Source organism: Manihot esculenta, chromosome 16 (assembly GCF_001659605.2).
Source record: "Manihot esculenta cultivar AM560-2 chromosome 16, M.esculenta_v8, whole genome shotgun sequence".
NCBI classification, from domain to species: Eukaryota; Viridiplantae; Streptophyta; class Magnoliopsida; order Malpighiales; family Euphorbiaceae; genus Manihot; species Manihot esculenta.
In genome coordinates, this window is record NC_035176.2 from 11,149,535 (window position 1) to 11,177,476 (window position 27,942).

The 27,942-nt window shown below is 40.3% G+C and overlaps 1 protein-coding gene across 1 annotated transcript; it reads left to right on the forward strand.

Annotated features, from left to right (window-relative positions):
• The first annotated feature begins 1,081 nt into the window (after positions 1 to 1,081).
• On the forward strand, positions 1,082 to 5,884 carry LOC110603600 (BTB/POZ domain and ankyrin repeat-containing protein NPR1). Its single transcript, XM_043951853.1, has 4 exons — positions 1,082 to 2,339; positions 2,806 to 3,559; positions 4,510 to 4,707; positions 5,374 to 5,884. The coding sequence occupies exons 1-4, from the start codon at positions 1,791 to 1,793 to the stop codon at positions 5,625 to 5,627; spliced, it is 1,755 nt and encodes a 584-aa protein (XP_043807788.1). The 5' UTR covers positions 1,082 to 1,790; the 3' UTR covers positions 5,628 to 5,884.
• Positions 5,885 to 27,942: the final 22,058 nt, after the last annotated feature.

A 27,942-nucleotide genomic window follows, 5' to 3' on the forward strand; every position in this document is an offset into this window, starting at 1 on the left:
AAAATAATGAAATTATATATGAATAAATAAAAAGAGCTAAATGTTTGTATGTGATGATATTAATGATAAAATAAGGGATGATGTTGTTATGAAATGTGTGTTGAATTAAAGAATAGTAAGATATCAAATAACAGTTGATAATTATAAATATGTTTTTCATATATATTAAAATGCTGATAAAACAGAAAAAACTCTACCAAAATTTTGGTTTAAAATCTCATATTTATTTTACTCACTTTATAAAAGTTGTACGATCTATCTAATAACTTGCTAATTACACATAAATAATATGATTTAATTTTGAAATATGTAAAAAAGTATAATTTGTGATAATTTTTATTCAGTTTACGCTTTTATAGAATAAAGAGTTTTAAATTGACTATTATAACTCTATTTAATTTTATTTTATTTTAAAAAAATCTGTCAAAATATTTTTTAATATTTAATAAAATTTAATATATTTAAGATGAATATAATTAAAAAGTTAATAAAAAAATTATTTTTTAATATGTATAAAAAAGTTAAGTAATCAATAATTATAAAACGGATGAAATATATTAAAGGATAATTTATTATTAAATTTTTAAATTTTTATAAAATTAATTAATTAATTTATATTTCAAAATTACTCTTCTAAAAAATTACATATTTTATAAAATTTAACTTTTATCTATCTTAAAATATTTATATTATTTAATTTTTATAATTTAATTATATGTATTATTTAGTTTTTATAATTTTAATTATTTATATTATTTAATTTCTTTAATTAGGAGTTGAATAAATTGGCTAATAGTTTTTTCGATAGAAAAAATTCAAAAAATTAATTTTATAAAATATGTAGGTATTTTAATTGATTGAATTTAAAATAAAAATAAATTAATAAATTTTTTAAAAGTTTAGGAATCTGATGTAATTTTTTATATAATAAAAATAATAATAATAAAACGACGTCATTGTGTGCGTAAGCAAAACACAGCTACGATTGCTGACGATATCGTAATCGTCATCGAAACGACTTCACCTCCCAACGCAACGACTCCGCCACCGACCTATCATCTTTCAATTGCATTTCCGCTGTTACCCAAAAGACTCCCTCTTTCTCTCTCTTTTCCTGTTACTTTGAAAGCGAAAAATGAAGTTTCGGTCTAACTCATTTGACACGTGCCAATGCATTCATCGTTACCCACTTGCTTCTAATCTCCTGCTATCCTCTCTCTTACCTTGGAATCACAAAAACGAAAGACACACTTCTACTTTTGGGGGTACTTGTTGTTTCTTGTTCTAGTTTTCACTTTTGGGTAAATCTTGGATAGATCTGGTTTTATTATGCGAGGTTCTTGCTGTTTTTCTTTCTGGGTTCCTTTTTTTGGGATGTATTTCATTTTCTTTAAATTTTGAGCTTACTTCTTTTTTGGGGATTAGTTTCTTGTGTACTGGTCTTAGTTTTGATTGTTTATCTGTACAATTAATTTCTGCAATACCCAGTTGCTCAATTTGGATTCAGAAACATGATTTCTTTTTTATTTTAATTTTCTGGTTTCTGAAAGTCAGAAGTCTTTTATTGGACAAATCCTAATTCGTGTAGCTTAGAGGTCTTCTCTCTGTTTTTTATTTTATTTATTTTTTTTGCAATTTTTCTTAATTTTCTTTTATTTGTATACTTGTATACTGTTTTTTGTTCTGTGAAAAATCTGCAGGATGATAACTTCATAATAAGTTAGGTGTGTGTTATGGATCATAAGTTCAATCTCAAAAGTCCTTCATAGGAAGTTCTCAAAAGTAGATTAATGGCTAATTTTTCTGATGCATCATCATCTTTGAGCTTTACTTCGTCTTCTCATGTATCAAATGGCTCAATTAGTCAAAATATATCCACCTCCTCAGTCTCTGAGGCAAGGCCTAGCCTTGAGGTGATCAGTTTAAGCAAGCTTAGCTCCAATTTGGAGCAGCTCTTCATTGATTCCAGTAGTTATTATAGTGACGCTGAAATTGTTGTTGAGGGAAACCCTGTTCGCATTCATCGGTGTATTCTAGCTGCTAGAAGCAGGTTTTTCCATGAGTTATTCAAGCAAGAAAAGGGGTCTTTAGACAAGGAAGGGAAACCAAAGTATTGCATGACTGATCTATTACCTTATGGAAATGTTGGATATGAAGCGTTCCTGGTTTTCTTGAACTACTTGTATACTGGAAAGCTTATGCCATCTCCTATTGAAGTATCAACTTGTGTCGACACTTCATGTGCTCATGATGCCTGTAGACCTGCAATTAATTTTGCAGTTGAAATGTTGTATGCCTCATCCATATTTCAAGTACCAGAGCTGGTTTCACTTTTCCAGGTTAGAGGCTTGTGTATAATATTAATTTTTTTAATTGAAATAAGAACTTAATGTTTTTTACTTGAAATTACTAAAGTTTGGGGATTGAAATTGTCTACCGTTGCTGATCTTTGCACTAATATAATTGAAGGATTTGAAATTTGTTAGTGTGCTGTCTAAGTTCCACTTTTTATTATAATGATATCAAAAGATATCCAATTAAAAAACCGAAACTTTGAACTCTATGCTAAGCCTGATCAATCGTTTGGGAAAGTTTGTGCTTGTATTGTTAATTCATTATGGTATGCTGTGTAAGAGGTCATTCTTTTGATGAGATAAACTGGCAAGGAAAAAGACTGGTTTTTGGCCCTTATACTTGGGTCAACCTGATTTTGGTTTAACACTTAGTTGAGTTGAGTTGTATTGCCTTTAGGTCATATTAGATTCCAGAAAAAACTGTAGTAACTTGATACTCTACTATTTGCAGAGACGCCTTGTTAATTTTGTCGATAAGGCTCATGTGGAGGATGTAATCCCTATACTTCTGGTTGCCTTCCACTGTCAATCAAATCAACTTGTTGCTCAATGTGCGGATAGAATAGCACGGTCGGATCTTGATAACATCTGGATAGAGAAGGAGCTTCCATATGAAGTTTCAGAGAACATTAAATTTCTTCGCAAGATGCCTGTGTCTGATGATGAACAGAATGTTGAGGCTGTGGACCCCATGCGCGAAAAGAGAATTAGGAGAATACATAAGGCATTGGACTCAGATGATGTTGAACTGGTAAAGCTTCTCCTGACAGAATCTGAGGTAACATTGGATGATGCCTATGCTCTTCATTATGCTGCTGCATACTGTGACCCCAAGGTTGTGTCTGAGGTGCTTGGCCTTAGTCTTGCTGATGTCAACCTGAAGAATTCACAAGGTTACACAGTTCTCCACATTGCAGCAATGCGAAGAGAACCAGCAGTGATAGTGTCTTTACTGGCAAAAGGGGCTTCTGCTTTAGAATCAACATTGGATGGGCGAAGTGCTGTTAGCATCTGCCGAAGGTTGACCAGGCTAAAAGATTATATTGCTAAAATAGAGCAGGGGCAGGAAGCAAATAAAGACCGGCTATGCATTGATGTTTTAGAGAGAGAAATGCGGAGGAACCCAATGGCTGTTGATGCTTCATTGACTTCCCATTCAACATCTGATGATCTGCACATGAAGCTTCTGTACCTAGAGAACAGAGGTATTCTGCTGCACATCATACTCTTGAATATCATTAATCTGTTTGCTAAACATGACATACAGGTGGTCTCTTTATTTATTTGCTTTTCCTCAAGTAGGACTGGATTTTGCTTTCTGGATCCAGTGGGTTAAAATTTATTTTTTTCTTTCAGAGAGTGTTCTTATATTTTTATTAGTTAATCTTGATGATCTCATTCCAGTTAATCTCCTTGCCCCCCCCCCCCCCCCTCCCTTTCTAATAATGTCAACTATGATCTGCCAAAACTGAAGTTTTGGATTATTTCTTATTCTCATTCTCATCCATGAGATTACTGATATTTATGATGCTTTGTTGCGAAACCTAGATCTTGAATATTAGTAACATTGTTAAAATGTTGATGACTTGTCTGTTTGCTAATATTGTAATTTTATACTGTAATTTGATTTCCCGTTTACCATTAATCCGTGAGTCAGTTTATCTCATTGTATTGCGTGTATAAAGCAAGCCAATATGTTGAAATAGTTCTTAATTGCTTTGGCTCTCATTCTAGGAAGAGTGAAAATGATAATGAACAATGTAAGAGTTCTAAATAATGGAAGCCATATAAATGAATTTGTGGTCTAATGATCTTCATATCTTCACATTATTTTGCTCTTATGAGATTTTGGTTGCTTATTTTGGCAATTTGTGCTTGTGATATTCTGCCAATGATTCTGTATGCTGTTCTCCAGATCTGAGAACTTTTTTTCTATTTCCATTTTAACATTTTACCCAGCATGCTTGCTGAGAACTTGGTTTGTTTCTTTAGTATTTGATGCTTATAAAGCTATACTGAAGAGATCATATCTATACAGCTGGCCTACACCAGATATGAAATTTCTTATATTTAGTTTCAAATTTGATGAAATAATATGGGTCTTTATCATGGGTTATGTATGCTTCAATACATAAAACTGTGTTGTGCATCACAGTGGCATTTGCACGATTACTCTTCCCTAGTGAAGCCAAGGTAGCCATGCACATTGCAAATGCTGAGAAAACATCTCAGTTTGCTGGCTTTTCTGCATCAAAAGGCGTGAATGGCAATTTCAGGGAAGTTGACTTAAATGAGACACCAATGATACAAAAGAAAAGACTTCTTTCTAGGCTGGAAGAACTTAATAAAACAGGTATGTTCATGCTTTTCCTTGCTGTTTTTTTTTAATCTTTTTCTGGATATGACAGAGTGCCAATTAATTTTATTTTCTGCAATAAAACTATTTTGTCAAATTACTGAAATTTGATGAGTGCTGCAATGTTTATAATTTGTGATGCTTATGTTGCCCTATGTTCTTGCTCTTTAGGTTTACTTCATGAATATACTTGAACATTGCATCTCAATATTTTTTTTTTTTCCTTTTAAGGTCAATACTTTATAGACATGCAAGTGAATTGAAGTTTACCATGCATGGATGAAGGGTATATCTAATTTTGGCGAATACTTTATAGATGTTTAAGGGGAATTCAAGTTTAACATGCATGATCTACATGAATGATGGATTTAATGCAACAGTTGGTTGATAAATCATTTAGACAAAAAGTTGCCAGATCATGGATTGTAGAAATTGTAGGTTATAAATGTATCCCCTCTGTTTAAAATAATCAATAGTCTAAATAAACAAAGGATTTAAGGAAATCAGAACAAGTTGAGGATGTTATAATGAATCTTTGGAGCATCAAATTCTGAAAATTATATAAGCTGGCAACTATTGAACTTCCTGAGATCACACAAGCTAATAGGAACTTATGTTTTTATTATTGTCCTCATATAAACTTTGTGGTTTTGATCATGGCAGTGGAAATGGGCAGAAGATATTTCCCTAGTTGCTCCGAAGTGCTTGATAAGTTCATGGAAGATGACCTTCCTGATTTTTACCTCGAAAAGGGCTCCACAGATGAACAGAGAATCAAAAGGATGCGCTTCATGGAGCTCAAAGAGGAAGTTCTCAAGGCTTTTAATAAGGACAAGGCTGAGCGCCCTGTGCTGTCATCCTCTTCATCCACATCTTCTCTCATAGAGCGAGCTAGTAACAGGCTCAGAAAATCATAAGGTCATGTAAAATATCTCTAATAAGCCCTGTGACTGAACATCAGGTTTTGGGAGAGAAATGGCAAGAGTCTAAAACGTTTTTGGCTCTGCCTGTATAATTTTAGCCGGAGACTAAACCAGACTCTATCAGCTAAACTCCAAACGCTATGAAGCCAGTGGCAGATTATACTTTGAGAATTCATAGAAAATGTTGTTTAGTTACGTGTAAGAAAATGTGATAATAGAAATTTGCAGCTAACTCATTCAATTTTAACCCATTTCGGTTGCATTTGGTAGATTAGTAAACTTGTTACAATTTTTATCCTTCCCTGCGAATGGACGAAAATCATTACCATAGTACTATTGAAACTGTACGATTTGAGTTTAAATCAATGGCATTATAGAAAAGAAAAAAAAAAAGAAGCGCATATTAACTTTGTTTGAAATTGGCCATTGTTGTAAAGGGGAATAAAATTTGAGAATTATATCTTCAAATGAAATTCCAAGTGGTAACTAACCATGGAATTAGACTGATTCTTTCTTTCCTTTTTTTCTTTTTTCTTTTTTTTTTTTTAATTTTTGTTTTTGGGGATATATGATGGCGTGCACAGGCTGTGTACTTCCATTACTAGCAGTACAGATTCCAACAGCTTTCCACTTCCATGAGAAGCATTTACAATGTCAAACCATTTATGTTTTTTTTTTGCTTTTAGAATCTAAATATTCTAGATTTAAAATAATATACGTGCTAATTTTTTGGAAATCACCTCTTTAGGGCTATGATTTTATTATTTTGAGTATTTAGTTTATATATATATATATATTATATTACCCCATTCGTTTGATAAATATAGATTTACTTTTCTCTTATTATTTGTTTTAAATTATATGCTATTATTTTTTATGTTAATTTATTGTTAACTTATTAATATACCTTTATTTTATATGCATTGATAAAGTAAAATTTATTAGTTTTAAAAATAATTTAGCTATTTAAAGTAATGTAAATAAACGGTCTATTGGGAAAATGTAAATAAAATTTATTGTAATATGAATATTAATTATATATATATATATATATATTTAAATTGTATGAAGACTGAAGTAAACTTATTTTTCCAATAGAGAGGTTATTACTTTAATACTCTTTTTGTCCTACAAAAGTCCTATTTTACATTTTCGTCTATTCTAAATTATAAGCTACTTTCTTTTTTGAGATTATAGTGATTTAATGCAATAATCGCCCAAAATGTGCCATGAGCTATCATCATAAAACAAAATTATGTGATAAAAATCTGATAAGCTGATATGCGGTCCCACCCATAGAAAGAAAAATTCGGACGCCATAATAACTAGTTCTTCATCAAAACTCGCCCTCTCCAGACACTGTTAGTAGATACGATCTAGTAGATCTCTGTTATGCCTGTACTAACAGAATCACTAATCAATTAGCCGGTGAGATCTTCCATCAATTAGCTTGCACCAGTCGAATTTTTAGAGAATACTATAATTAACTCCATCTTCTTATGAGATTAAAACTAGTGATCACAGAGATAAATGTAAGCTATTCTTACACAATTACTATTGAGCTCTAAGTAATTCCTTACATTTGCCTTTTCTTCAGTTTATTGACTTGAGTGTTGGAGTGGCTGCCGTAGTCACCAACCACCTCCGTTCTCTTTCTTGCAGGATTAACCAATTGCAGTGCAGCTCTATTTCGGCCTAATCATTTGATTTCGTTGTTGGGAATCCCTTTCTGTATGCTCATTTGGATTAAAACTAGCCTCTTATTCCCTTTCTCTTAAAAAGAAATCACTCTTTTCTCTTTCTCGAAATGGTCGACAATTTACTAGCTATTGTTAAGGTTATTGCTACCAATGAGGGCATTATCATTTCTTTCACTCCTGGCAGTGGACAAAGCACACCTTCTATAGTCAACGAAATAGATCTCAACAATCTGTGTAATGAGCAAATACTCCAATACATCAAAAAGCTACAGATTACTCTCTAGCAATATAAAACTCGGAGGGAGACATCTTTCATGGCTCCCAGGGGAAGGGAGAAAGCCTCCGTGACACCTTAAGGACTCGGACATAAGCAATCCAGATGCAGTCTAAAGAGAAGGCCGAGTTTGAGGAAGAGGAGTCATCGAACGATGCTCTGAGGGATGTCAACTGGAAGTTAGCATGGGCTGTTCAAACGTACTAGAAGGAGCAGGAAAAGGACTTTGGCTTAGATGATGCATGATAGAGCATATTTTAGACCGTTTTATCATGATATTATTGATGTTTATTTACATCATTTCTGCCTAATTTTGTGGTTTTAATCTTGTTTTGCAGATATTAGGTGTAAAGAGACAATTTGGTGAAAATGCTCTTAAAACTGCCAAAAAGTGCCAAATATGAAAAGTGCCAAATAAGGAAAGTTTTCAAATATGGAACGTCTTGAAATAAGGAAAGTGCAGTAGCAAAAACAAATAAGGAAAGCGTAGTCAGCAGATTATTTGAAATTCAAATTGCAGATCTTTCTTACCTCGTTTAAAGATGTGCAGACACCTCAGCAGTCAGATCTTCCTATTTAGGCAGCAAGATTTCAAGAAGACACACTTGCCTCTCTTGCATTCAGTATTCAAGATTTGAAATTCAAACGGAGGCTCCACCTAAAAAGGAAAGATTGGACAACATATCTTTCCCTTTGCACAACCCCATCCGCGCGCCACCTTCCTTCTGAAGAGCCATCCGCGCGCCTCCTTCCTTCTGAAGACCTTGCAACGCGATTCTTTCCTTTTCAGACACAACTTGGGCAGCAAGCAGCCTCTTGGGCAGCAAGTAAGGACCTAGGGCAATATTTTCAACTATAAAAAGACACATAAGGAGCCTCCCCACACCTTTTCAACTCTCCCTTGGACACACCTACGGGATTGCAAGTGACACCATCTCTTCTTCTTCCTTTCTTTATTTTTGGTTTTTGTTTCAGCCATGAGTTGCTGAAACCTTTTATTCTAGTTGAAGATTGGTTGAAACTAAAGTTGTTTAATGGATTGTGAGATCTGAACATAAACTGTTTGTCTTTGGTTTGTTCAATATTCATACAATTTGGTGTTTGAATCTATTATTACTTTGTTGTTTTGATCAAATTGGCCACTTGATTCTTGATTGCAAGGTAATTAATTGTTAGTTTGGATAATTTTAAGTCCGTAATTGCTTGAGTTGTTCAAACATAAGAACACTTGGTGTAACAATTGAGAAATTATATGATCTAGCAGCGTTTGAGTAGCTAGGATTGGATCTCTCTATCTCTTCATGCAATTAACAATTGTTTTGATGCCTAAGGCCCAAGGACGTTCCTTGGCAATTTGTTAATTAGTAATTAATTAGAGGACGTTCCCTAATTGGTTTAATCATAAGGAGAGACATGGCGGTGATAAGCGTTTTCCATCTCCATAACTAATCTATTGAATCAATCTCAAGAACATAAGTTTCAATGATCAATCCAAACAACTAAAGTGGATCCATTTCTTCAACTAGACCTTTCTCATATTTGATTTCTTTTTTATTTACATTATTCGCTTATTTAATTGCTTTCAATAGTTGCGTAATCAAATCAACCTCAAAACCCCCCATTTTAGTTTTATTGCACTTTATTCTACTTTCAGTTATTTGCTTTCAGTTTCTCATTCGGTTAAGTCTCTTGGTCTTGTTGAGAAAAATAGATAAGTTTTCAATTCTTTGTGGATTCGATCCTTTACCACTATCTCAGTAGTAATATTTTTGATAACCGGAAAGGTTATTTTTGACTGGCTTCGACAACCGCGAGTCAAAAATTGGCGCCGTTGCCGGGGAATTGATTTAACTTATTTGTTTTTCTTTCATGACCAGATCTGCACTCAAGGATATGCTGCCTTAAGATCCAAAAAAAAAATATTTTGAGCGCACAATCAAACGACTTGGGAAGCAAGTCACCGCCGAATCTACCTCTGAAGAGCCTGCCATCACAGAATTGATTCATGGATAAGGTAAGTATATATACTATCTCTTCTCAAATTTCTGAACTCACCTCTGTTGTGAAAAGTTGTGTCATAGGACTAGCTCAACAGGCTCAAGCATCCCAGCCACCAAGGCCATGTAGGATCTGTGCATATGTGGGACACCCAACTGATCAATGTCCTACACTTTATGAGTATGACCAACCAGTTCATGCGTTTGAAGGATTCAATACTCAGCAAGTACATGAATTTGGAGGATTCAATAGTCAGCCTAGACATGCATTTGAAGGATTCAATAGCCAGCTTAGACATGATCCATACTATAACACATACAATCCAGGCTGGAGAGACTATCCAGACTTCAGTTATGCATGGGATAACGACTACCAGGATTATCAAGGATATCAAGCCCAACCAGCACCTCCCAGTTCCAACCAGTACGTTGAGAAGATGATAGAGACATTGGCAATTTCTATGCAAAGCCTCGAACAACAGATTGGACAAATGGCCACCTCATTAAATGCAATCATGTTAAGAAGAGAGGAAGAGCTTCAAGATGCCAAGGCTGATGATGAAAGTTTGCAAGCACAAGAACAAGCTGCTGAAGAGAAACAACCAGAATACTGTTTGTCCAAACAAACCAGTCAAACAGAACTTGTTGATAGTTTAGATATCATTGATTGTTTGAGCAAAGATGTTTTTGATATAATCAATATGATATTCTGAACAATGATCTTTGTAGGGAAGAGAGCCAGAAAGAGCCAGAACTGAAGGACACTGTCTGTTGCATCCAACAGGTGGACTGCAACCATGCGCAAAATAAGGGAGAGCCAGTCGCACCTCTTAAGATCAGCCTTGCACAGACAGAGGGAACTCCAACCGAGCCACCTCAGCTTGGATCGCAGGACAGTCCTGCAACACTTCCCATGGCACCTATTCAGCTTTCATCGTATGAAACTCCTTCCATCCTTCCACTGCAGACCAATCTTGCGCAAAAGGAGGCAACTGAAACTAATTCTGCCATTCATCCAATGCAAACAGCCCATGCGCACAAGGAACAAATGGTAGTCCAAGCACCCAAACCAAAGGAGCATGCAGATCAGTGCTTGCCTAAACCGTCGGATAAGGTAGAGTTTTTTTTGCCTGAATTCAGTATCAAATTGCAGCCACCTATGGAGAAATATGAATTCAAGTTGGAAGTGCTAAAAAATGCAAACATAAGGGCTAGAGGCACACCTCATCTGAAAGAGGAGAAGCTAATCATGTTAGTTCATGAGTACATGAAAAAAATAGGATGGGTTATGACCATATCAAAAGGAGTGCTACACTTTTCACTCAATTCAGTTGGGACCCTTTTCCCTTCCCCAATTACTTGAGCCTTGATCAAGTGAATCGCACCATGCACACCACACCAGGGGAGTACTCAGTTTCCTTTGCTCTTTTATGTTTCTTATACATTGAGGACAATGCATGAATTAGGTGTGGGGGTGCATATGTAATACCCGGCTAGACTCCGGTATCGGAATTCCTACCGTCCGGTGGAATCTCGGATGTCGGAGATCTCTAGAAGGGTAGAATCATGTTTTATGAAATACTTTCATGTTTTTAATGGTTTTGAGTATGAAATTGAATGAGTTTTTACAAGAAAAGTCTTTGGAGGAAAACCCAGGTTCGGCCGCCGAAAGTCAAGTTCGGCCGCCGAACATGCATGCGTTTTGGAGGCACGTTAGGCCCCCGAAAGCATGAGTTAGGGAAGCAAAGGTTCGGCCGCCGAAAGTCAAGTTCGGCCGCCGAACATTGCATGGATGCGGAGGCACATTCGGCCCCCGAACGTGGTCTGGCCAGCCACTATAAAAGGGTCCCTTAGCCGAAAATGGGCGAGCTTTTTCTCCCCATTTCGGCCAAGGTGAGCATTCCGCCATCCTTCCCCAATCTTGAGTTTTTCCTTCCTTTTTCCATGATCTTTACAAGTTTATAACTTTGGTTTTGAAGATCTTTGAGCTTAGAACGAGTTTTGGAGCTTGGAGACCAAAAGTTGGAACTTCTCCCATCTCCAAGTTTAGATCTCCTCAACCCTCGATCTTCAAGAGGTAAGAGCCGATCTTAAGCTCAATGTATGATTTAAACAAGTTTTATGAAGTTTTTAAGGGGTAGAATGCATGTTAGGTTATATGATGAGTTATGGGTTAATGTTGATGTTTTGAACAATGTAGCTTGTTTGTGTGTGATTGAAGTGTTATAGATGGGGTATATGTATGTTTGAGGCCCCTAGGAACTTGTATGCATGCTTTGGTTGAAAAATATGCATGTTTGGAAAGGTTTGGAGGCGAGATGTGTTAAGGGAGCCAAGTTTCTGCCCTTTGGCAGAAACCAGGTTCGGCAGCCGAAGGTACTTTCGGCCGCCGAACATGGCTGGGGAGGCAGGCCTTTCGGCTGCCGAAGTTGCCCCCGAAAAGAGACTTTCGTCTCTGTCTGGGACTTTCGGCCGCCGAAGGTGCCGCCGAACCTGCCTGAGTTTCGTCTCTGTCCAGGACTTTCGGCCGCCGAAGGTGCCGCCGAAAGTGCCCTGTTCAGCCATTTCATGCATATTTTCTGTGATATTTTCAGGATGTTTTAGGGGGTTTTTGGGGAATAGTTTAGAGTTATGTTCTAGCATGTTTGGTCCCTCATTTGAGTCCACCTGTGTAGGTTCGGACCCGAGGAACCGAGGACCCCAGCAGTGAGTTCAGCTGCGGTGTTGTCAGAGTCAGCCAGAGGTGAGTGGAACTAAACTCAATCTTTTAAATTAAATGTTTTATCATGTTTCATGCATCATGATTATGCAATAGGATGATTGCATTAGTTTCACGAATATGCCGCATTGCATCATTTATTGTTGATGTGGGTGAATGTTGGATGACCCAATTAGTCCAAGACAGGAAGACCAGGACCCCATGCTACGGCCTGGCACAGAGTAAGAAAGACCAGGCCCCAGTCTACAGGCCTGGCACAGAGTAAGGCACGGTTATGGGACTCGAAGACCAGGAGCCCAGAGGAGGCCCTGGAAAATGGTAAGTAATGTATGTTATGACAGGAAGACCAGGCCCCATTCTACAGGCCTGGCACAGAGTTAACTTGGACTATTTGGTGACAAGTTCACCCAACCCTTATGTGAATTGTCTGTGTTATGATGCATTCCATTTGAGCATAGTGTTAATGTGTTTTACTAGCTCTACTCACTGGGCTTTTAGCTCACCCCTCTCCCTTTTCCCCCAGGCTTACAGGTACAGGATATAGTGCGGGAGTCCGGATAGAATAAAGAAGTCATGCTTATGTAATAGCTAGCAATGGACATGATCAAATTGTAATGTAAAAGTACAGTGTAATTATGTAACGGGTTTTATGGATGTTAGTATGTGCTTGACCATAGATTGTTGTATCCCTTTTTGCATGATCTTAGAGATTTTGTTAATGTTTATGCAAACCAACTCAACAAATGTATGTTACCCATTGAGGGCACAGATGAGATCCCACAGAGGGATCAAAGTTATGTTAATGTTATGCACAGGTTGAGTTTGGTTGATGTTCATGGAAAGAAAAGTTTTAAATTTTTATGCATATTGTTGATCATGTATGGGATTATACAGGTTTACAGGTTTTATGTCAGGCTTGCTACGGGTCCCGGCGGCCTTAAGTCGACCCGGATCCTAGCGCCGGTAGCGGTCCGATTTTCGGGTCGTTACAGAATGGTATCAGAGCCCTAGGTTCATATGGTCGGACCTAGAGTGTCGGGCTCATAGAGGTTATAGAGGGTCAAGCACAATAGGAAAAGATCATGTCCACTAGGATAGGATGTGGAGTCCTGTCTTGCATGATGATGTGAAATGCCATGATGATATGCATGTGCATTAATGATATGCTATGATATGTGATGTATGTGATGAGGGTTCATGTGTGCCCACATGAACCATATAATGCTAATGTTTATGTGTTGCGTACTGTCTTTCAGAAAACAGGATGAGAGGAACTCGTCGATCAGCAAGATTGACTGGAGTACCACCTGAGGATGAGGGCACGAGCGCCCGTCCTCCAGCATTGCCTAGGGCAATGTCAAGCAGGTCCAACAGGGACAGAGTAGCAAGAGACCCTAGAAGGTCTTTGGATCTGGGTAGAAGCAGATCAGTAAGAGGAACAGTGCAGGGAGGAGCGTCTGAGGATATGGAAGTAGATCAGAGGAGGGATGGCAGTCTCGGTGTGAGCATGCCGGAAGAGGGCATGGGAGAGTCCCAAGGAGGCACTCAGGCCTCGGAATTTGTTCAGCCACATCATTACCCACCCTATTCACACCATCCCGGGTATTCGATGGGAGGTACATCGGATTACCCTAGTTTCACCCCTTATCCCACACAGATGCCATACCCACCATACTACCCTCCGTACTCTCAGTACCCAATGTATCCACCTCCACCCTATTATCCAAATCCAGCAAACCCTACCTCAGAAAATGTTGCACCATCTCCACCACCTACAGAACCAGCAGCCCCAGTTGCTCAGCCATCTAGACCTAGCTCAGCCAGTGGGAGCAAGGTTAAGATGACAGACTATATGAAGCTGGGTGCTCCCCAGTTTGAAACCGGTAATGATCCGTTCGTGTACTTAGAGCGGGTCAAGGCAATTACAGATGAGATAGGGGCGGATGACAGTAGAGCCATTCAGATGGCCGGGTTCACACTTAAGTGCAAGAAGGCACGAGAGTGGTTCAAAAATTATGTGAACCCGAGAGTGGACAGCATGACTTGGGAAGAGTTTGCAAACGAGTTTGCAGGATGGGCTTTCCCTGATAGTTCAAGGGAATTGAAGATGATAGAATTCGAGCAGTTGAGGCAAACTGATGACATGAGTGTAGACGAATATACTGACAGGTTTATGGAGTTGCTGCCATTTGCAGGGCAAGACCTTAGCACAGACCAGAAGAAGTCGAGGAGGTATATCATGAAGCTCCATCCCAGGTATTCCTCCTTGGTACAGTCAGCAGATAGAGAGAGTTTTCACGCCATAGTAGACATGGCTAGGAGAATGGAGGCTAGTGCCATCGTTCAGGGGACAGTTAAGCAGACAGTGGCACAAGCTTCTGGTTCTAAAACTCCGGGAGGGGGAAGGTTAGATCCCTCTACCTTGAGTGCAGCAGCTTCAGGCAGTAAGAGATGGAGTAAACCTAAGGGTAAGAAGAATAAGTTCTGGAACAAGGTCAAGTCTAGTCTGGGATTTGGGAGTGGCTCAAGCTCTGGTGCGGATAATGCAGTTTGTGCGAGGTGTGGTAGACCACACAAGGGAGTATGTCGGTTTGGGGCGAACGTCTGTTTCAGATGTGGTCAGGAGGGGCATATAGCTAGAGATTGTCCAAGAGCGGCCCCGATGGCTCAGTCCCAGCAGACAGCTTCGGGCAGTGTAGCGCAGCCAGCAGCTCCAGCCATGACTCAGGCCAGTGGCAGAGGCAGAGGGAGAGGAGCAGCCTCTTCTTCAGCGGGTTTCAGAGGTGAAGGTCCGTCAGCCCCAGCACGGATCTTCACAATGACACAGCAGGAGGCAGACGCATCCAACACCGTGGTAGCAGGTAATCTCGTCATTGGATGTTCGGATGTATATGCATTGATGGACCCTGGTGCATCTCATTCATTTATTGCTCCGAGGGCCGTAGCGAGGTTGGGATTGATGATCTCTGGGTTAGAGTGTCCTCTCTGGGTCAGTGGACCCAAGTGTGATCCATCAGTGGCAGAGTCAGTCTGTCAGTGTAGTCCTGTGTTTGTTGAGGGGAGATGCATGTCCGCCGACCTTGTGGTTCTAGATTTGACAGATTTTGACGTCATTCTAGGGATGGACTGGTTATCTACCCATGGTGCTACCTTGGACTGCAGGGACAAGGTAGTCAGGTTCAGAGGTCAGGATGGATCAGAGGTTGTCTTCAGAGGAGACAGGAGGGATACACCTAGAGGTATGATCTCGGCTCTTCAGGCTCGTAGGTTGCTTAGGAGGGGATGTCAGGGGTATTTGGCTCATGTGAGAGAGCTAAATAGTCAGGTTAGAGAACCCGCCTCGGTGCCAGTGGTTAGAGAGTTCTTAGATGTGTTCCCAGACGAGCTGCCAGGTTTACCACCTGCTAGGGAGATAGAGTTCGAAATAGAACTGATGCCTGGAACTCGACCGATCTCTATCCCTCCCTACAGGATGGCGCCAGCAGAATTGAAAGAGTTGAAGGAGCAATTGCAGGAGCTGGTAGACAAGGGCTTCATCCGACCGAGTACCTCACCCTGGGGTGCTCCAGTCTTGTTTGTGAGAAAGAAGGATGGATCCCTTAGACTTTGTATCGACTACAGGCAGTTGAACAAAGTCACTACTAAGAATAAGTACCCATTGCCAAGGATCGACGATCTATTCGACCAGCTAGCAGGAGCGGGTTGTTTCTCCAAAATAGATCTGAGATCGGGGTACCATCAGTTGAGGATCAGGGAAGAGGACGTACCAAAGACAGCTTTCAGGACCAGATATGGGCATTTTGAGTTCCTTGTGATGCCGTTCGGGTTAACTAACGCCCCTGCAGCATTCATGGACCTCATGAACAGAGTGTTTAGCCAATACCTGGATCACTTTGTTATTGTCTTCATAGATGATATCTTAGTGTATTCCAGGAATGCAGAGGAGCATGCCCATCATCTGAGGTTGGTTCTGCAGACTTTGAGGGAACATGGCTTGTATGCCAAGTTCTCCAAATGTGAGTTCTGGCTGAGGAGTATTTCATTCTTGGGGCATGTAGTGTCAGAGAATGGAATAGAGGTAGACCCCAAGAAGACAGAGACTGTGGCTAACTGGCCTAGACCCACTTCAGTGACAGAGATCAGGAGTTTCTTGGGTTTGGCAGGTTACTACAGGAGGTTCGTTCAGAACTTCTCAAAGATAGCAGCTCCTCTAACCAGACTAACCAGGAAGAATCAGAAGTTTCTGTGGACCGACCAGTGCGAGGAGAGCTTTGAAGAGCTCAAGAAGAGATTGACTTCAGCACCAGTTTTAGCTCTGCCATCTAGTGGAGAGGACTTTACAGTCTTTTGTGATGCGTCCCGTGTGGGACTGGGTTGTGTACTTATGCAGAACAATCGGGTGATTGCTTATGCTTCTAGGCAGCTAAAGAAGCATGAGTTGAATTACCCCACACATGACCTTGAGATGGCAGCAGTAATCTTTGCACTCAAGATGTGGAGGCACTACCTCTATGGGGTTAAATGTGAGATCTTTACAGATCATAAAAGCCTACAGTACATCCTGAGTCAAAGAGATTTGAACTTGAGACAGAGGAGATGGGTAGAGTTGCTGAGTGACTATGATTGCAAGATTCAGTATCATCCGGGTAAGGCGAATGTTGTGGCAGACGCCCTAAGCCGGAAGTCACTAGGCAGTCTATCCCATATCTCGGCAGAAAGAAGACCGGTGGTGAAGGAGTTTTACAAGCTCATTGAGGAAGGTCTACAGATGGAGTTATCTGGTACAGGTGCCTTGGTCGCTCAGATGAAAGTGACACCCGTGTTTCTAGAGCAGATGGCTCAGAAACAGCATGAGGACCCAGAGTTAGTGAAGATTGCCAGGACTGTTCAGTCAGGCAAGGACAGTGAGTTCAGATTTGACAATAAGGGGATCCTCCGCTACGGGAGTCGATTGTGTGTACCAGATGACATTGGGCTAAAAGGAGACATTATGAGAGAGGCTCATAATGCAAGATACAGCATTCACCCCGGAGCCACCAAGATGTATCAGGATCTAAAGAAGGTTTATTGGTGGCCAGCTATGAAGAAAGAAGTGGCACAGTTTGTGTCAGCCTGCGAAGTTTGTCAGAGGGTGAAGCTGGAACATCAGAAGCCGGCTGGAATGCTTAACCCGCTACCCATTCCAGAGTGGAAATGGGAAAATATAGCTATGGACTTCGTAGTGGGGTTACCGGCGACGTCCAACAGATTGGACTCCATATGGGTGATTGTGGACAGACTCACCAAATCTGCTCACTTCATCCCTGTCAGGAGTGGCTACTCTGTGGACAAGTTGGCGCAGGTGTACGTTGATGAGATAGTCAGACTGCATGGGGTTCCTGTTTCTATAGTGTCAGATAGAGGGCCCCAGTTCACCTCCAGGTTTTGGCGGAGTCTGCAGAATGCCATGGGTACTAGGTTGGATTTCAGTACTGCCTTCCACCCCCAGACTGATGGACAGTCAGAAAGGACCATCCAGACTATAGAGGATATGCTCAGAATGTGTGTGCTGGACTTTGGCGGTTCTTGGAGGCAGCATCTACCTTTGGTGGAGTTCGCCTACAATAACAGCCATCATGCTAGCATCGGGATGGCTCCATATGAAGCTTTATATGGAAGGAAGTGCAGATCACCTGTTTGCTGGGAAGAGGTAGGAGAGAGGTCCTTAGCAGGACCCGAGCTAGTAGAGATCACCAGCAGGGTGGTGCCCATGATCAGAGAAAGAATCAAGACAGCTGCAAGCAGACAGAAGAGTTATGCAGACATCCGCAGAAGACTAGTAGAGTTTCAGGAGGGGGATCTGGTATTGCTCAAGGTGTCTCCAATGAAAGGAGTGGTTCGGTTCGGGAAGAAGGGTAAGCTGGCTCCGCGGTACATCGGACCCTTTGAAGTCCTGCAAAGGATTGGGAATGTATCGTACAAGCTGGATTTACCTGCTTCGATGGAGAGAATCCATCCGGTTTTCCATGTTTCTATGTTGAGAAAGTTCGTGTCAGATCCGGACAAGGTTCTTAGTGAGCCTGATGTGGAGATCCAAGAGGATCTCACCTATGTTGAGCAGCCAATACAGATCTTAGACACCCAGATCAGAAAGCTAAGGAACAAGGAAATCCCGATGGTGAAAGTCCTGTGGAACCACCACAATATAGAAGAATGCACTTGGGAGACACGGGAGTCCATGCTCCGGCAATATCCTCATCTCTTTTAGAGGTTAGTATCTATGTGTTCTACATGTTTAGTATGTATGTTATGTTTTATGCTATGCATGTACTAGTTGAGGAACATTCGGGGACGAATGTTCTTAAGGGGGGGAGAATGTAATACCCGGCTAGACTCCGGTATCGGAATTCCTACCGTCCGGTGGAATCTCGGATGTCGGAGATCTCTAGAAGGGTAGAATCATGTTTTATGAAATACTTTCATGTTTTTAATGGTTTTGAGTATGAAATTGAATGAGTTTTTACAAGAAAAGTCTTTGGAGGAAAACCCAGGTTCGGCCGCCGAAAGTCAAGTTCGGCCGCCGAACATGCATGCGTTTTGGAGGCACGTTAGGCCCCCGAAAGCATGAGTTAGGGAAGCAAAGGTTCGGCCGCCGAAAGTCAAGTTCGGCCGCCGAACATTGCATGGATGCGGAGGCACATTCGGCCCCCGAACGTGGTCTGGCCAGCCACTATAAAAGGGTCCCTTAGCCGAAAATGGGCGAGCTTTTTCTCCCCATTTCGGCCAAGGTGAGCATTCCGCCATCCTTCCCCAATCTTGAGTTTTTCCTTCCTTTTTCCATGATCTTTACAAGTTTATAACTTTGGTTTTGAAGATCTTTGAGCTTAGAACGAGTTTTGGAGCTTGGAGACCAAAAGTTGGAACTTCTCCCATCTCCAAGTTTAGATCTCCTCAACCCTCGATCTTCAAGAGGTAAGAGCCGATCTTAAGCTCAATGTATGATTTAAACAAGTTTTATGAAGTTTTTAAGGGGTAGAATGCATGTTAGGTTATATGATGAGTTATGGGTTAATGTTGATGTTTTGAACAATGTAGCTTGTTTGTGTGTGATTGAAGTGTTATAGATGGGGTATATGTATGTTTGAGGCCCCTAGGAACTTGTATGCATGCTTTGGTTGAAAAATATGCATGTTTGGAAAGGTTTGGAGGCGAGATGTGTTAAGGGAGCCAAGTTTCTGCCCTTTGGCAGAAACCAGGTTCGGCAGCCGAAGGTACTTTCGGCCGCCGAACATGGCTGGGGAGGCAGGCCTTTCGGCTGCCGAAGTTGCCCCCGAAAAGAGACTTTCGTCTCTGTCTGGGACTTTCGGCCGCCGAAGGTGCCGCCGAACCTGCCTGAGTTTCGTCTCTGTCCAGGACTTTCGGCCGCCGAAGGTGCCGCCGAAAGTGCCCTGTTCAGCCATTTCATGCATATTTTCTGTGATATTTTCAGGATGTTTTAGGGGGTTTTTGGGGAATAGTTTAGAGTTATGTTCTAGCATGTTTGGTCCCTCATTTGAGTCCACCTGTGTAGGTTCGGACCCGAGGAACCGAGGACCCCAGCAGTGAGTTCAGCTGCGGTGTTGTCAGAGTCAGCCAGAGGTGAGTGGAACTAAACTCAATCTTTTAAATTAAATGTTTTATCATGTTTCATGCATCATGATTATGCAATAGGATGATTGCATTAGTTTCACGAATATGCCGCATTGCATCATTTATTGTTGATGTGGGTGAATGTTGGATGACCCAATTAGTCCAAGACAGGAAGACCAGGACCCCATGCTACGGCCTGGCACAGAGTAAGAAAGACCAGGCCCCAGTCTACAGGCCTGGCACAGAGTAAGGCACGGTTATGGGACTCGAAGACCAGGAGCCCAGAGGAGGCCCTGGAAAATGGTAAGTAATGTATGTTATGACAGGAAGACCAGGCCCCATTCTACAGGCCTGGCACAGAGTTAACTTGGACTATTTGGTGACAAGTTCACCCAACCCTTATGTGAATTGTCTGTGTTATGATGCATTCCATTTGAGCATAGTGTTAATGTGTTTTACTAGCTCTACTCACTGGGCTTTTAGCTCACCCCTCTCCCTTTTCCCCCAGGCTTACAGGTACAGGATATAGTGCGGGAGTCCGGATAGAATAAAGAAGTCATGCTTATGTAATAGCTAGCAATGGACATGATCAAATTGTAATGTAAAAGTACAGTGTAATTATGTAACGGGTTTTATGGATGTTAGTATGTGCTTGACCATAGATTGTTGTATCCCTTTTTGCATGATCTTAGAGATTTTGTTAATGTTTATGCAAACCAACTCAACAAATGTATGTTACCCATTGAGGGCACAGATGAGATCCCACAGAGGGATCAAAGTTATGTTAATGTTATGCACAGGTTGAGTTTGGTTGATGTTCATGGAAAGAAAAGTTTTAAATTTTTATGCATATTGTTGATCATGTATGGGATTATACAGGTTTACAGGTTTTATGTCAGGCTTGCTACGGGTCCCGGCGGCCTTAAGTCGACCCGGATCCTAGCGCCGGTAGCGGTCCGATTTTCGGGTCGTTACAGCATATCTCTGATTTTTTCCTTTCAGTTTTGCGATTTTCCCTTCTTCTTTCAGTTCTGCAATTTTTTTTTTCTTTTTTCTTTCAGTTTGTGTAATTTTCCTTTCAATCTTCCTTCAGTTTGTCTTCTTTCAGTTCTGCGTGAGAATAGCTAGCCACAATTTGATTTTTTTTCAATTTCTTTTCCGTTTTTGCTTTCAATAACACACACAACCACAATCTTCTTCTTTTTGATTGCTCTATTCAAACTTATAGACTATATTGGATGAGCTTTCTTTCCATGACCCCATTGATGTGATGACTCTTTAAACTTAAATTAAATCAATTGCAGTGAGTTGTATTCGTGTTTGGGAATTGCCTTTTGAATTTAATCTTTGAGCTTGCCATGGTGAAAAATATATTGATGACACTCATTAAAGAGAATGAATTGAAAGTTGTGTGAATGAACTTAACATGACTTATTTTAGAAATTGGTGTTGATTTGCCCAATACATTGATCAAAGGAATTCGGCAAAGGCCTAGACTTCATGAGCACAAATTGAAAACTGTTCCAATGGTTCAAAGACTATGAACAGAGCTAGTAGCCACTTGAATAGGTGACCAACTGAGTAACTGGGGGTGGGTATCACCAATATGTACCTTCACGTCAAAAGGTTGGTGATTTTTTCAAGTAAGATTAAAGTGCAAAAGGCTGAATAAGTACTTCAAGGTAAGGGCAAATCACTCTGAAAGCTAAGAAAAGTTTTAATCGAACAAATAACATGTGCATGTATGATCTCTCTCTTGAGGAAAACAAATCCTAGCCATAGTAAGTGAAGGGAAACAAGGAAAGAAGGTGAGTAACCTTGATGCATATATTCTCACTGCAATGATTCAAAATAAGGGTCTAGAGTAAGAGCTTAAGTGGTAATAAGGATCAAGTAGCAAAGAAAGTTTGTTTGACTATGTTTATTTGCTTGAGGACAAGCAAAAGGCTAGGTGTGGAGGTATTTGATAGAGCATATTTTAGACCATTTTATCATGATATTATTGATGTTTATTTACACTATTTCTGCCTAATTTTGTGGTTTTAATCTTGTTTTGTAGATATTAGGTGTAAAGAGACAATCTGGTGAAAATGCTCTTAAAACTGCCAAAAAGTGCCAAATATGGAAAGTGCCAAATAAGGAAAGTTTTCAGATAAGGAAAGTTTTCAAATATGGAACGTCTTGAAATAAGGAAAGTGTAGTAGCAAAAACAAATAAGGAAAGCGTAGTCAGCAGATTATTTGAAATTCAAATTGCAGATCTTTCTTACCTCGTTTAAAGATGTGCAGACACCTCAGCAGTTAGATCTTCCTATTTAGGCAGCAAGATTTCAAGAAGACACACTTGCCTCTCTTGCATTCAGTATTCAAGATTTGAAATTCAAACGAAGGCTCCACCTAAAAAGGAAAGATTGGACAGCATATCTTTCCCTTTGCACAACCCCATCCGCGCGCCACCTTCCTTCTGAAGAGCCATCCGCGCGCCTCCTTCCTTCTGAAGACCTTGCTACGCGATTCTTTCCTTTTCAGACACAACTTGGGCAGCAAGCAGCCTCTTGGGCAGCAAGTAAGGACCTAGGGCAACACTTTCAACTATAAAAAGACACATAAGAAGCCTTCCCACACCTTTTCAACTCTCCCTTGGACACACCTACGGGATTGCAAGTGACACCATCTCTTCTTCTTCCTTTCTTTATTTTTGGTTTTTGTTTCAGCCATGAGTTGCTGAAACCTTTTATTCTAGTTGAAGATTGGTTGAAACTAAAGTTGTTTAATGGATTGTGAGATCTGAACATAAACTGTTTGTCTTTGGTTTGTTCAATATTCATACAATTTGGTGCTTGAATCTATTATTACTTTGTTGTTTTGATCAAATTGGCCACTTGATTCTTGATTGCAAGGTAATTAATTGTTAGTTTGGATAATTTTAAGTCCGTAATTGCTTGAGTTGTTCAAACATAAGAACACTTGGTGTAACAACTGAGAAATTGTATGATCTAGCAACATCTCATGCGTTTGAGTAGCTAGGATTGGATCTCTCTATCTCTTCATGCAATTAACAATTGTTTTGATGCCTAAGGCTCAAGGACGTTCCTTGGCAATTTGTTAATTAGTAATTAATTAGAGGACGTTCCCTAATTGGTTTAATCATAATTAGGAGAGACATGGCGGTGAGAAGCGTTTTCTATCTCCATAACTAATCTATTGAATCAATCTCAAGAACATAAGTTTCAATGATCAATCCAAACAACTAAAGTGGATCCAATTCTTCAACTAGACCTTTCTCATTGTAATACCCAGCTAGATTCTTGCATCGAAATCCCTACCTTCCGGCTAAATCTCCGTTGGAATATGGAATTCTGGAGATGCCAGAGTCTTCTAGAGGGGTAAAATGTGTTTTCTAAAATGTTTTCACATGATTTTATGGTTTTAAATGGAAAATAAATGAGTTTTGAAAAGAAAAGACCAAGGAGGCATGTGCCAGGTTCGGTCGCCGAAAGTGAAGTTCGGCTGCCGAACATGGGATAGTTTAGGGGGCACGTTAGGCTTCCGAAAGTGGCTTTCTTTCGGCCGCCGAACCCCATGTTCGGCCGCCGAAAGTGGTGAGGTTTTGGAAACAGGTTTGGCCGCCGGAAATGGTTGACCAGGCCACCTATAAAAGTTCCCTTGTCCAGAAAATGGGTGAGTTTTCTCCCCATTCTCGGGCTAAGGTGAGTTCATGCCCTCCTTGGGTTGATTTCATGTCTTTCCTTCAATCTTCCAATGTTTTTATGAGTTTTATCCTTGTTTTGAAGAGTTTTAAGCTTTGAGCTTTGTTTTGGAGCTTGGATTCTCCATATCTCTACGTTTGGATCTCTTCTCCTCTCGTTCTTCAAGAGGTAAGTGTAGATCCTTATGTTTTATGATGTTTTAAGTAAGTTTTATGAAGAGAAAAGGGTTAGGAATGCATGAGTTGCATGAGTTGAGCATGTGAGGGTTTATGTACCCTTTAAGCCTATGTATGCTTTATGTGTTTATGTGATGTTGTTTGTTGGAGTTTTAGCTTGTTTTAAGCTCCTATATGCATGGTTAAGGGTTTATGCATGGTTTTAAGAGGTTGGATGCATGTTTTGGGTGTTTGGAAGGTTTGGAAGGCTTGTATGCATGAGAGGCTGAGTTCTGGATGAACTTAGGTTCGGCCGCCGAAGGAGGGTTTCGGCTTTCGAACCTGCCTGTGGATGCATGGTTTGGCCGCCTAACCTTGCCTCCAAAAGTTGAGTTTCGGATCTGGAGCAGACTTTCGGCCGCCGAAGGTGCCTGACTTTCGGATCTGGAGAGGGTATTTGGCCGCCGAAAGTGCCCTGTCCGACCTTTTCATAGTGGTTTTCTATGCATGTTTAGAGGTTGTTTTAGGGGGTTTTTGGGGAGTTGTTTATGAGTGGTTTAGAGTGTGTTTGGCACCTCATTCGAGTCCACCTGTGTAGGATCGGACCTGAGGGACCGAAGAGGCCAGCAGTGTTAGCTGTTGCAGAGTCAGTCCAGTGTCTACCAGAGGTGAGTAGAACTAACTCAAATGTTTTAAGCATGTTCACGCATCATGAATACAATGTATATGTATTAGGTTGCTTGCATTAGATTTCACGAAGATGCTGCATTGCATAATTTGTTGTTGATGTGGATGGACCAAGGCGACCCCAATAGCCCTAATTATGATATGTTAATGAAGTCCTGAGGATCCCCATCGAGGGCCGGGCATAATGAAGTCTTGAGGAGCCTGAAGGGCCGGGCACCATGTTATGTTATAGAAGTCCTGAGGAGCTCCTTTGAAGGCCGGGCACAGACAGAGGGAGTTTTGGTGGTCATGTCCATCTGTGATGTGAATTGTTTGTGCTATGACGCATTCCATGATAGCATATTTTATTATTGTTTTTCATGTTCTGCTCACTGGGCTTTTTAGCTCACCCCTCTCCCTAACTCCCAGGTTTGCAGGTCAGAGGTAATCTAGGAAGATGTCAAAGGTAAAGGTTATGCTTATGTAATCGATTAGCATGTTAGTGTGGACATGTATTGTAAGATAATGTAATGTAGCGTATGGTAAAGTTATGGTTATGGATTAGTATTGTGCTTGGCCCTAAGATCTGGTTAATCCCTTTTTAGTACATGATGTATGTAATGTTTTAATGTTGAGTTGGGTATGAATCAAACTTGTGGCATGTGGTGTTTACCACACTAGAGTATTTGATGAGGACTCTAGTGGAGGTCTTATGCTTATGGTTTTGATGCATGCACAGGTTAGGTTTTGGTTCATCAGTTGTGATCCAAGCTTGATGTATGTAATGTTGACCCAGCGAGAGCATTTGATGAGGGCTCGAGCATGGGGGTTTTTATGTTTACAGTTATGTAGCATGCGAATCAAGCTTGGTATATGAAAGGTTTTAAAGTTTTTATGTTTATGTTTGATCATGTATGGGATTATACCAGCTGTACAGGATGTATGTTAGGCTTGCTACGGGTCCCGGCGGCCTTAAGCCGATCTGGATCCTAGCGCCGGTAGCGGTCCGATTTCTGGGTCATTACTATTTGATTTCCCTTTTATTTACATTATTCGCTTATTTAATTGCTTTCAGTAGTTGCTTAATCAAATCAATCTCAAAACCCCCTATTTTACTTTTATTGCACTTTATTCTGCTTTCAGTTATTTGCTTTTAGTTTCTCATTCGGTTAAGTCTCTTGGTCTTGTTGAGAAAAATAGATAAGTTTTCAATTCTCTGTGGATTCGATCCTTTACCACTATCTCAGTAGTAATATTGTTGATAACCAGAAAGGTTATTTTTGACCGGCTTCGACAACCGCGAGTCAATGCCTTGCCTCTTTCGGAAGAGATTTTGGCAGAGACATTCACCGCTAAGTTTTAACTTCCAAGTTTAGATAAATATGATAGGACAGCAGATCCTAGGAGTCACTTGATGATCTTTAGAATGACCATGTAGCTTCAGGATGTCAGTGACTCCGTGTTGTGCCGAGTGCTTCTGTCAACACTCACAGATTTAGCTCAAAAATGGTACCAACATCTGAGTCCAAGTTTAATTCAGAATTTTACGCAATTTGCTACTTTTATTTAAGTCAAGTGACAGGAGCGGTTGTCGAAGCCGGTTAAAAATAACTTTCTCGGTTACCTACAATTTACAACTGTAGACAGTGGTGAAGGATCGTATCCACAGAGAATTGAATACCTATTTATTTATCTCAATCAAGACCAAATAGAACTAATTGAAAGCACAAGTGAAAGCAAGTAATCAAAGAGAAATAGAAACAAGTGCAAGGAAAGTAAAAAGGGGGGTTTTGAGATGATTTGATTAACAACTATTGAAAGCAATTAAAACAACAAGTAATCTAAAATAAAAGAGAAATCAATATGAGAAAAGTCTAGTTGAAGATATGGATCCACTTTGGTTGTTTGGATTGATCATTGAAACATGGTTATCTTGATTGATTCAATAGGTTGGTTATGGGGGTGGAAGACGCTTCTCACCACCATGTCTTTCCTTATGAACAAACTGATTAGGGAACGTCCTCTAATCAATTACTAATCAACAAATTGCCAAGGAACATCCTTGGGCCATAGGCATCAAAAAAATTGCCAATTGCATGAAGAACAAGAAAGATCCAAACCCTAACTACTCAAACGCATGAGATGATGTTAGATCATGCAATTTCTTGGGTTTTTACACCAAGTGTTCTATGGACAGAATATTTCCAGCAATTACGGACTAACAAATATCCTAATCCAACAATCAATTAACTTTGCAATCAAGAATCAAGTGGCCAATTTGATCAAAACAACAAAGCAATCTTGGAATCAAAGCACAATTGCATGAATATTGAATAAAATCAAAGACAAAAGTTTATGTTCAGATCTCACAACCCTTTAAACAACCTTAGTTTCAACTAAACTTCAACTAGAAAGAGGGTTTCAGCCACTCATGGCTGAACCAAACAGAAAATAAAATAAAAGAAAGCAAAATATGAAGAACTAAGGTGGAGAGAGAGGCTTGGAGCCTTGCCGAAATTTGGGAGAGAAGAGGTGGAACCAAATCTGTCTTCTTGTCTTCTTGGAGCCTTTAAATATGTCTTGAGAGGCTGCCTAGGGTTTCATGGGAGTCCAGGAGACTTTTAGAAGCTGTCCAAAGTGCCCTTGGTGTTGCATGTGCCTTGTTTGTGCATGTATGAAGGTAAAAACGAGTTGCATGTGATGGAAAGCAAGTGGCGGCACTTTGGTCTTTTCATAGCTGTCCAAGATCCTCAAGATGTTGTACATTAAGTTCAAGAGATTGCCCATGCACTAATGAGGAAGGTGGAGCCTTCTTTGGAAACTTGAATGAAGTGGGAAACATGTGATCTTTGGATTTGGCTTCCTTAATAAGCTTGATCTTGAAATCCAATATTTGAATGTGAATCTTGGAGATTTGGATCTCAAGATATTTCCCTTATTTGGCTCCTCAAATGTGGCAACTTGGGATATGGCTTCTTGAACAAGGAAAGAGTGCAATAGAGCGCATTTTCGGCTGCCTAAGTTGAGTTTCGGAGGCTGGACTTTCGGCTATGTTCTGAAGGTTCGGGGGCCGAAGGTTGAGGTTCGGGGGCCGAAGGTTGAGGTTCGGCGGCCGAAGGAGGCCGACTTTCGTCTCTGGAGCCGATGTTCGGCAGCCGAAGGTGCCGCTGAAGGTGGGGCAGTTTCGTCTCTGGACTGGGCTTTCGGCCGTCGAAGATGCTGCCGAAGGTGGCTTTTCCAGATTTTGCACTTTTGAGCGTTTTTAGGAGCGTTTTCTCTTGAATGTCCCTTTTCACCTAATATCTGCAAAACATGATTAAAACCACAAAATTAGGTAGAAAAGATGTAAATAGACATCAAGAATATCATGATAATATGGACTAATTCATGCTCTATCAAATACCCCCACACTTAAGCTTTTGCTTGTCCTCAAGCAAACAAACATAGTCAAATAAGCTTCCCTTGCTCTAGATCCTTATTT

What these genes read in the sequence shown, in the direction of transcription:
- LOC110603600 (XM_043951853.1), top strand. Translation starts at nt 1,791, where the DNA reads ATGGCTAATTTTTCTGATGCATCATCATCTTTGAGCTTTACTTCGTCT. An exon ending in AGCTGGTTTCACTTTTCCAG is followed by an intron (nt 2,340 to 2,805) that starts GTTAGAGGCTTG and finishes TACTATTTGCAG; the next exon opens with AGACGCCTTGTTAATTTTGT. An exon ending in TCTGTACCTAGAGAACAGAG is followed by an intron (nt 3,560 to 4,509) that starts GTATTCTGCTGC and finishes TGTGCATCACAG; the next exon opens with TGGCATTTGCACGATTACTC.